Genomic DNA, 10,908 nt, shown 5'->3' on the forward strand with positions numbered 1-10,908 from the left:
AGAACAGGAAAGCTGTGCTTTCTGCTAAAATGTGGAAACATTTAAGTTCCCATTCTGAGAGGAACACTCATTTTCAAATGAGATAAAAACATTGACAGAAGAACTGTGTATCAGCAGCGCTATGCAGCACTGTGCAAAGTGCAAGCTTACTGCAGTGAAGTTCACAGAGCTCTCTTGTGAAGGGTTTGAAATATCAGATGTTCTGTCATCTCTGTTTCTGTTTGTAACTGTGTTGAGAGCAGGTACTAAGTGAAAAAAGTTAGCTACACAATTAAGCCACAGCATCGAAGTTCCTTGCAAATTACCCAGATTGAAAAGGGTACTGAGTATAGTTGGAACTGCATCTGTTCACATACAAGGGCCAGGAGTAGTATAGTTGAGGTATGTAGTCCATCATCATTAGCATCAGACTTTAGGATTTATAACTCAAAATTGATGTAAGGCCACTTCAGTTCTTTGATACTTAAATTTTTGAAAGACCTTATACAGAGAAGATAACTAATATCTATCTTATTCCATAATAATTTTTACTAACAAGCCCATGTTATCAGACCTGGATTACTCTATGAACTGTAAGGTCACATTTCCATTAGAGCTCCTGCAATCAGGATTCTGGGATTTCCTTAAAAGTAGTTTTTCTTAAGAAAAAAAAAAGATGAAAAAGCTAGGGGTCAGAGATGTTTTGCAGTCTTTTATTGAAAAAAGTATGGACATTTGCTGATGGAATATTTGATCACATTCTCTACTTGACTGTCATCCAGAGGACACTGCATGCATTCAAGCTGAAAGCATAGGACAGTTTCCACTAGGCACCTGAGAAATTTCACGGGAAAGAAAAGTCTTTCAAATTGAAAGAGAAGTTTCAAAAGAGAAGTTTCAAACTCATCACCTACTCTGGTTCCCTTTGCTTCCCAGCTGCCTGAGAATTAAGAATTAAATCAGCTATAGTCATAGCCAACTGTAAACATTTTCCTGCAATGCAACAGAAACTATCTATATAATTGATCCTGAAGTGTTCTTTCCAGTTTTAAACAGGAAATGTCTTTTCTAAAGCAGGCAGTGCAATGAGTTATACATGACCTGGCACCTACTACTCAGTGCTGCACTATGCAGCAGAGGTGTGTGATGCTTTCTCTCACCTGGCTTACATCAAAGAAAAATCTGACAGCTCTTACTTGGTCTCAAAGAGACTACCCCACCCCACAAAACACTTTTCTTCCTGCTCCCAAGCTTAGTACCATCTCAATCCACTTCCCTGCTCCCTCCGGCCAAGAGCCAGCTCCCTTGCCTGAAGGCGTGACTAACAGGAATATGTGCTGCTCGCTGGACTGCAGTTAATAGTTAAAATATCTTCACACTTTGGCTGTCCTTCCACACACAGAACTCCAGGTGCCTCTGAATTCCACTGATTTCAGTGCCTTCCCACAGGTCTGGTAAAGGTTAATCATCTTTGGCAGACAGCAATCCTGCACCAAATGGAACAAGCAATCCATTGCCAATCTAACAGGACACATATTTTGCAACTGCAGCTGCTCAGTATCAGGAACTCTCTGCAAGAAAAAACAAGAGTTTAGAGGATGGCACCTTCGTGAGTAAATGCCATTGAATAAAGAATAGAATATATTCATTAATAGCTGCATTTAACTGCAGATTGTAATGGACTTTAAACTACTTTAATCAGACAAATGCAAAGATCAAGGCATTAAGGCTGTAAGTCACAGATAACTAAGTAACTCAGGATGATACTACAGGCACTTTAATGTTTATTATTAGGTTAAAAACGATGCTAGTTGCTCTAATCATTCCACACATTAACAACAGCTGTTGAAGGTTGTTCCTTCTTAATAAATTAGCTTTCAGAAAGCCCCAGCAGATAGAACAATTCACAATTAACTTCCTTTCATGCAGTATGGTTTTAAGTTCCTCAGCACAACTGCAGATTGAAATTTCCCATCAAGATTGTGCGACTCCTCTAAAATGTGCACACAGGCCTCAATACTCAAATCAATGTTAAGACATAGAGCCTGAGCAGTGAGGGGTGCACAGCCATTTGTGTTAAGACAGAGTAGCAATTTTCGCCCTTTGAGGCCCCTTGAGTTATTTTAATCACAAAAGCTAGAATGAACTTGTTTGCAACAAAGGCACCCTCAGTCCTTTCAGCTGCAAAGATATAGGTTGCTCTATTTAAACCAGTCTATTTGGAATGAAGAATTATTCACTCAGAGACATTACCCTTACTCCAGCAGTGAGTATTTCAGTCACTAATAATTCAACACTCCAGAATATGCTCTAAAGAAGAGCTCTGAAACGTTCAATGCTAAAGCACAATAACTTGTCACCACTCTATTTTCAGCTGGGTTTCAGTAAAGGATATATATTTTTAATCCATTTGATATTGTTCTGAAAGCTGTCCAGCCAATTTCATGTCAACCACTGCTTGATATGCTTTTACTGGAATAAAAACTCTTTTGGCCTGATCTAAAACTAGCACTGGCACAGTGCTCCTTGATAGCTGTTTTACATCATATCTAGGTCTACAGTCCTAACATATTTTTAGTATACAGTTAAGTGGAAGCAGCTCAGATGACTGTCTGACATTGACAATATACTGATGATCAAAGTGTCCTCCTTGTCAACCCAGGAAAAATACAACATCTTCTCTACATTGCATTAAACAAGCTACAGAGGCACATACAAAACACAAGTAGTAAGTGCAGAGATACAAGACCTTTAGGAGGCATCTTGAGATGGCGCAGGAGGATCTTTATTCTCAGGCTCTGGAGGAGGAGCTGGCACACTTTCCTCTTTCTTTTGTGCAGCCAAAAATTCGTGAATCGCCCTCTCTATCTGGGGCCTGAAGATGTGGTTTAGTTTTGGATCCACCACCTGAGAAATAATTCTGTCCACTCCAGCTTCCAGCATTCCTGACCTTGAACAAAGACAAAGGAGTCATTCAGCTCCTCTGAAAAACTTCTTCCCAATCTCCTCTAGTAACTCTCCAGAGCCTTCCTGTCAACTGCAATTAGCATTAACATGGTGAGAACTTCAGGCCACTCAGTAGATTCTTAACAGGGAGTTGTTTCAATCACCTATTTCCCCCCCACCCCCTCTCACTTTTCCCTACAGAATTAACAACTGACATCTGGTCTCCCAGGTACTTAAATGACATATTGGACAAGAGCCACTTTAATAGGGCCCATGTGGAAATAAGGCCAACATTGGAGCAAACAAACACATTTTAGCACAAACAAGGGAAGCAAGCTATTCTGAGGAGGAGGGCAGGTGAGAGCAGTCTTTTTTTTGGCTGTCTGGAGGGAGAAGCAGCCTGCCCCCTAATAACACTACTGTCACTCACTCCTTATAACTGTTAAGTCTAGACAGATGGGTATTAATTAGAAAAACAAGCACATGTAGCACACAGCAAAGTTTCTGGAACTGAACACTAGTAATTGAAGTGACTTATTACTTCAGGGGCTGTGTCAGACTCTTGGATTGTGGGGCACAGGCTGTCTAGCAGGCTTAAGTCATGTCTGTGAGGGAGCGGGGGACAGGAAATGGGAGACGTTGCCTGGCGCTTGGAGGAGCCACAAGGCTTATAAGGCTGGTGAGCAAGTGGGTGATGGCACAACACCTCACCTCCATGGCCCTGCAACAAAGGACATACACATCTGGATGTCCTCAGTGCTCAGTCTTCCAGCTACCGAGCGACAGGGACTCTCCAGACTTCCTAGCGCTATGTGTTCAATCCTTACATTAACAACCTGCTAACAGTGGGCAGTTTGCATTCTTCTTACAGACTCTCTGAGATCACATTTGTCAATTGTCTGCTTCATTCTCCTGGTACAGTAAGGTGAAAAAAAGTGCATTAAATGACGACATGTCTCAAAGGCTCCAAGCACAGACAGTAAATTCTGTACCTGCAGCCAACACTCTCTTCTCCAATTACAGATTAAACAAATTAGTATGACATAGGAATGATTTACAGGTTCTATCTGGCGCTCTGAAATAATTCCTGTGTACAAGACACTTCAATACCTCTCCTTATAAGCATATATGCTATTATCAAGTTCGCTACTGTCTTCTCCCCACAACTTTTACTGTAAAGGTTTTTATCCTCAACTGTTAGTCAAAGGCTCCTTTTTCAGACTGCTGTGAGTTAGCAGCAAGAGATACTAAACCTAAATCTCTAAGCAGCACAGCTTAAGCTGGTTTTCTTGTCATGCTTGAAATGTAGTATCTTAAATAGCTGTACAAAAGCTACTCTCTGCAGCATGAAATGGGACAATCCCAGTGTGCTTACTGCCTGCTAGTGGTCAGAATCTGTTTAAACATGTTTTGGCATCTCCAGATTTTTTTCTTGATGTAGCCACTTCCCCATTCCAAAGACAAAGACCAAGGTCATTCCGGTCAGTACAGTGTGTACAGGTTTGCTAGCAGACACAGTGAAAAGTTGGCCAGATACCAAATATGTGCACTTCATCCTGCTGCTTGCCTCATTAAAATTCAAATTTAATGTAAAGCAGTAACGTAAACATTTTACTAAGACTTAAGGCTGCACTTACTATTAAATGAAATTCAAGGAAGCACAACAGCAGGTGCTGTGAAAGTTTTAATTCTGCAAATTCTTATTTGATTTAGGTGATGATAGCTACATATTACTTATTAAATGGCATTACCATTATTTTACTTACTGAATCACACTCTGTCTTAGCCCATTTCGCAACTGGTTTTTGTTCATTGCTGGATTCCACTCCTGTTTGTCCAGGTGGGTTGATACGAAGTTGTCTACTTTCTGCCTCAAGTTTTGATAGGCTGGCTAAAAATAGAAAAAAAATCTGGTTAAGCAGCTGAAAGACCTCACAGCAATCCTCTACCACAGTCCTTCATAGTGCATCTTTTGTCATCTCCATCCTTTCACTTTCTGAACAAAAGTAGACTTATCTAAGCACACAACTGGTAATTGTAAAGAAGAGTCAGCCAGTGTGCTGTTAAAGTAATTTAAATAGCTGAATAGATTGGTTTTAAAACCGTTGTCTGCTCATAGTATTACTTACTGATATGCAAACAACCTGTGCAGATAGGAGATGTTTAAGCAGAGTTCTTGCTGTCTGGAAAGCCTCTATCATAAAATTCCTAGGAAACTGGCCACATAATACTGTCACTAACAAAAAAAATTGTTATTTGTTTCTGTGACACCAATACAGAAATAAGAATTTTGTGGCTTTTATCAGTTGAAAACTAATTCGACTGAAGAGAAAATTAACTGCCAAATGCACAGGCTCATTCACATCCTGGCACCATGCAAGTAAAAAGGGATGGCAACTTCAAAATCCAATCAGCATAGGGGCTGGTGAATGAAAGGGACGGCAATGTATGTAAATGTCTGCCCTGTACAGCATGTATCTACCCTAACAAAGCTCCTCTCTGCAGATGGGAAACACGTTTCCTAAGAAATTGTGAGCTAGGAATTGGAAGTCTAAGTTTTCTGGCTTCTTTCTCCTCTGAGAAGCTGCTATTACTTCAAGCCGGGACCACCTCTAGAGGAGCCTGTCTGATAGATGGTTACAGCTGGGGCATGAAACCCCTTCGTCCAAGAGAACAGTGCTCCTGCTCTACGCCACTTGGGCCGGGTTCCTTAAGTCCTAAGTGCGAGACACCGTGAGGAAAGGATGCGGCTGCCTCTACGGCCAAAGGTAGCTGGGACTCGGACACGGTACCCACAGCTCCGGCCTGGGAGGCCGCCCTGTCTCTTCAGCGATCCGCAGGGGCTGCCCGGCAGCCGACCCGCCCGGTTCGGCGGCATTACCTTGGTGTCTACATCGGCCAGGCAGTCCCGGCGGAAGCCGTCGAACAGGCCACGGCTCTTGAGTTGCTCCACGATGATGGCGATGAGCTGCGCGTCGCCGGGCGGCAGCGAGGCCGGATCGGTGGCGCCGGGCCCCGAGCCAGAAGCCGCGCCGCCCGTGCCCCCTCCGGCGCCCGCTCCGCCGCTTCCCCCGCCCGGGGCGGCCCCCCCGGCACCGCCGCTCTCGGACATGGCCCACGGCCTGGGCCCGGGGCCCGCCAACGGCTGCGCCTCACTCGCCCGCGGCCCTCGGCACCGAGACCGTCGCCGACGGCGCTCTGCGTTCTGCGTGCTCCTGGCGCTCTGCATCACGGGAAGGCAAGTCTGCCGCGCAGGGGCCGCTATAAGAGGCCGTGGACCTGTCAGGGCACAGAGAACTACTCGTCCCAGGAGCACCGCAAAAGGAACCCCACAGGGCAGTGGGGGCCCTGAACCTTGCTTTTGCAGTGCAGCTTGGGCACTTGAGTCCGTCTGGGAGGGCGCTTCGGCTGCTTCCCGAGCGCCTGTCCTGGGGCGCTGGGCTGCCCCGGTGGGCGCTCTGGTGCTGCTGCCATTGTCAGCCAGCCAGGCCATTCACTGGAGGCAGAGCACAGAGTGCTCTGCTCCCGGGGTCCACCTGCTGCGGAGTCAATTGGGATAGGGTCCTTGCGTTCACAATAACGTTGTGTTGGCCCCTCTGGACTTGAGTCTTGATGGTCTGGGATCCCCTATCTCGGGGAGGCTGCCAGGTTATGGCTTGGATGTCCTCTCTTAGTGGCGTAGTGAGGACAGCACTTGTATAAATTCGGGAAAAGAGTCCATTAGTGTGGCATCATCCAGGATTTCCACCGGGCCCACAGTTTCAGTCATTGCGCCACTAGCAACAAGAAGGGCAGTGCCGGAGACCTAACCTAGTACAGGTGCCTGCAGTGACTGAGCAAGAGGTCTTTGCTAAAGGTGCTTAAACTGTCAGTGTCCTGTTTTGTTCTGATGGCATCTGCAAGATACAGGGTATGAATTAATTGTATTTTGTTGCTATTCACATTGGGAAGAAAAACTGAACTCCAGATATTCCCATCATAGTTGCAGGAGGACAAGTTGTGTGTGAATGCACTAATCCAGGCCTCCACGAAGATGTACTTCACAGGTGCACCTCCATCTTTCTTTTAGTATACTACTGAATGAGCAAAAAGATGGCAATGTTTTTCATGCAACACATTGTCCTCCTCTACCTGATTAAAATTCAGCAGCTCTGAGAAGTGGTGTAGGATGTCACTTTCTCTCTGGCACCTTTGAGGAGAGAAGAGAGGGAAATGGTAGCAGGTACAATGCCCAAGCTTTGCACCGACAAAAGCATTTCACGCAAGCGTCCTGTTCTGTGGAGGCACATGAGCGCTCTCCTGCTGGAGTGGAAAAGCTGCCCCTCCAGCCTTGTCACTGGCACTAGTCCCTGTTGGCTATCTTGAAGTCTGGGCTAACCCCTCACAACTCCTCAGGCACTCAGAAGTATCTGTGGAATCCACTCCTCTCTAGACAGCTGCCAGCAGTCCTTTCACCTCACAACTTGTGACCAGCTCACACCAGCGTGGAGCTTGCCGGCACCTTACTAGTGCAGGCACCGTCATTTCACGTCAAGATAACCCCAAACAGGAATGTGTTATCTGCCTTAATGCCCTGCCCCAGTGAGAGCCACAGGGATGTGACTATTCCTTCAAGACCTGTGCTGATGAGCACACAGCAGCATGCGCAGGGCACACCAGAGACTTCCCCAGCCAGCATGTGAACACTCGCCTGAGCCTGCATCTCCTCCTTGTGTGCTTTTTAGTGGTTAAGACTCTTTCTGCAGGCTGAGGACCCCGTGGAGAATCAGATGCAGGCGGGTGCTGACGGGGCCCGGGACTGGCAGCCCAGGCCAGCTTTCCCCTTTGGGAAGAGAGGGGAAGGGAAGGTGAGCGGCGGCCCCAGCAGAGGGCAGGCGGCGGCCGGCGGCGGCCGTGGCCGTGCAGTTGGCACAGCCTCTCCTCTGCCATCGCCCTGCCAGGCAGGGACGTGATTCATCGCTTAGCGTCACTGGGGAACAAGTGGCAGAAGCCAGGGGGATGGTCTCTCTGCCCGTGTCCGTCCGAGCTAAGGAGAAGGCAGCTGTTTTTCCCATGAGTTTCCTGCTGTCCCCTCAGTACCGCAACTTCCCTCTGCAGGGCTGGAATGAGTAACCTCGAAGGCAAAAGCAGTTTCTGAGCAGGGCATTGCATTTAGGAGAATCCAGCCCAGGATTTACTGAAGACTGCAACAAGTGAAAATTCCTCCCAATTAACAAATTACTCAAAGAGACTGTGGGCATTCATGATGCAGGAAAGGTAAAGCCTTAGTACAAACCTCTCATACCCAAGATGTCTCCCAGCTGCAGCATCCAGAGCAGCTTCTTGCTTCGATTAAATCATCCCCAGCCATGACAGCTTGTCTGGAACTGCCTTGATGGTGCTGAGATGGGAGATCAATGCTAATGCAGAGCATTGCTCAAAAAAAGTCCCCGTGTTAGGCCTCTTCCTATATCTGTAGATAAATGCAGTGATCTGTTTCTCAGCACGGCACAGAAGGACGTGCAACCGGCATTTCGTTATGTGGGGGAAGGGGTGAACCCAGTAGTTAGCAGGGATAAGAAGGATACATGTGCTGTGCTTACAAGCAGGCTGTGTGAACTAGGTCAAGCAGTGTTTCATAGTTTTCAGATCTGTAGCTGGGCATGAGAAAAACATAGTATTTAATCTCTCTGGATATTTTTGCCCAACATCATAGTGCACAGGCAAGCATATTAAATTGTGTTGTGTTAGACACAGCAGCATGTCCCCTGGGCTTGAGCACCATGGCCCTCTCCTTGCATGAGATCTCTAGTACAAAATTTTAGAGATCTGTGAACTCCATGGCCTCATACACAGCTTTAGACAGTTCACACAGGTCATGTCAGTAGGAGAGTCAGTAAGGGCAAGATCTCACCTGTTTGCTACTGTGTTTGAAGATGCAGTTCTCATGATGTGACAAATATTTAGTCTGTGAGGGAGGCAAACATAGAAACCTTAGAGAAGAAGTTTTTTTCAGGAGAAATAGCTTTCTAAGCAAATATCCTCCCCTTCCCTCCCCCCCCCCCCCCATTTATTTGGATCAAAATGGGAATCCAAGCAATGTTTTTTACTCTTATTTTCCTATATTAATGATTCCCCTGAAGGCTGTTCCTTTGGTTGACCAGGGAGGTGAGGATGCTTCATCATAATTTAGGTTTGTAAAGGACAATCCTTCCAGAGCCACATTTTCTATTATAGATGATCAGAGACAGAGTTCAGTCCTTTTTTTTGTCTGTGTATGCCACCACTGCCTTTCAAGTTTCCCCCTTTCTCAGTCCTCCATTCTCCACTCCCTCTGCTGTTGTCACTATCACAAGAGCTTTAAACCAGCACCTCTTCCCATGGAAATTCTGATATCACAGGGGAAATGTCACTGTCTGCTGCAGCTGCCTACAGATTGCAACTGGCTGACAAAACCAAGTCGATCTATAAATGTGATTTCAGTGAAGCCTGGTTTCATGGTGCTTGAGTCCCTTCTGCTCCTTAAAGCTATCACTGCAAACTTGCACCATTGTGCAGTTCCTGTATGGCTGTTCTGTCTTTTAAGGCATGGGGTAGCTGGCAGTCTGGTGTTCGCAGCATACACAGCAATGGAGTCCTGCCTCCCTTTTCCTCAGTGATGAAACTCATTTGGGTCCCTGTCCACACAGCTTCTGATTTTCTTCAAGTCTGTAGAAATGCAATTACTGCTGAGTGGTGTATCTGTATCCTGTGTTATTGCTTTCTGGGCATGTGAGTTTATTCCCTTCCAGATTTCCACCTTTGTTCATTCTCTTGCCTGATGCCAGGCCTGGTATAATCTGCCCATCTCCAATGCTCAGAAACAGGCCAGCTGCTGGAGGGGTGGGAAAACCCAGCATGTTTCATGTAGCACTTGGCTTTTGTTTTGTTTGACAAGATTTCTGCCTTAGACAATGCATGCAGCTTTTCCTGCAGAATGATATGAGATAGCAGCCCCTGATCCTGAAGGTTTGGGGTGTGAGCAATCACTGTGGTTGGGAGTAGGGGAAGGGTAATTTTCCTGTGTAGAGGTTTTTCAGCTCCTGCATTCTGGTTAAAATACACAGACTGTACAGAGGAGACATAGTTGGCAGTTTTCATCTCCTTGTCCTGACAACCTCTGGCTGCAAAATTAGAAGCCAGTTACTGAGTCTAGTTTCTAACAGCTTTGCCCTTGCCAATGATTAGACAGAGAAACCTGGAGCAGGTGGCTGTGGCCAGGCAGTGTATGTGCTGAAACGCAAATGGAATTGCCATGGGGACTGTTGCAAAGGCAGAGAGTGAACCTGCGTATTCACACCCCCCCACTGCCTGTCATGCACACGTACACATTCAGATTGCTAGCCATCAGTTTGAACTGAGTAACTGCAGTGTTCCACCAACAGTGCGGGATTTCTTGACAGACTAGGCCACAGAACATTGAAGAGAGACTATGATTCTTGTATGTTTCAGGTTTAGGAATAGACTAAGCAGCTTAATATGTTTGGGGGAAAACCAAATATTAAAAGTGATAGTAAATGACAAGCTGCCATCAGAGGTGCCCGGGATACTTCTGAAATTGCAGATAATGCTCTCACTATAAAGGCTCAGATGCTCCTGTGTCCATCTAAAGAAAATTAACAGAGACTTGAACTTTCAGTGCTTCAAGATGTTCCCTGTTACCAGTTCTGCAGAGCTTAGTGCTGGGAAAGGATTTGGGGCAGAGGAAGAGAAACAAATCTCTTCTGAAGTGAGGAAACAGGGTAGTATGAAAGAAAGTCTGGTTTAACCCCAAGAGCACCTTAGGCAAGGCTCAGTAGCAATGCAGGCATTGCCTTCTCTGAGTGAAATCAATTTATAAAGTGAAAAGAAAAAGTTTTAACGCTTGGTATTATAATATTCATGTAGGAGAAGCCCTCTAAGAACCTTGCCATATTAAAAAATAAAGATAAACCCTTTCAGGGCTTTATTGAATTTGCACTTGTA

The 10,908-nt window shown here is 45.8% G+C and overlaps 1 protein-coding gene across 1 annotated transcript; it reads right to left on the bottom strand.

Moving 5' to 3' along the window:
- Positions 1-678: 678 nt before the first annotated feature.
- Positions 679-6,159, bottom strand: BOD1 (biorientation of chromosomes in cell division 1). Its single transcript, XM_064161841.1, has 4 exons — positions 5,807-6,159; positions 4,692-4,816; positions 2,729-2,929; positions 679-1,550 (listed from the first exon to the last, which is right to left on the bottom strand). Exons 1-3 carry the CDS (start codon positions 6,152-6,154, stop codon positions 2,731-2,733), a joined length of 672 nt encoding a protein of 223 aa, XP_064017911.1. The 5' UTR covers positions 6,155-6,159; the 3' UTR covers positions 679-1,550; positions 2,729-2,730.
- Between the last annotated feature and the right edge of the window lie 4,749 nt (positions 6,160-10,908).

This window comes from Pogoniulus pusillus, chromosome 22 (assembly GCF_015220805.1).
Source record: "Pogoniulus pusillus isolate bPogPus1 chromosome 22, bPogPus1.pri, whole genome shotgun sequence".
NCBI lineage: Eukaryota > Metazoa > Chordata > Aves > Piciformes > Lybiidae > Pogoniulus > Pogoniulus pusillus.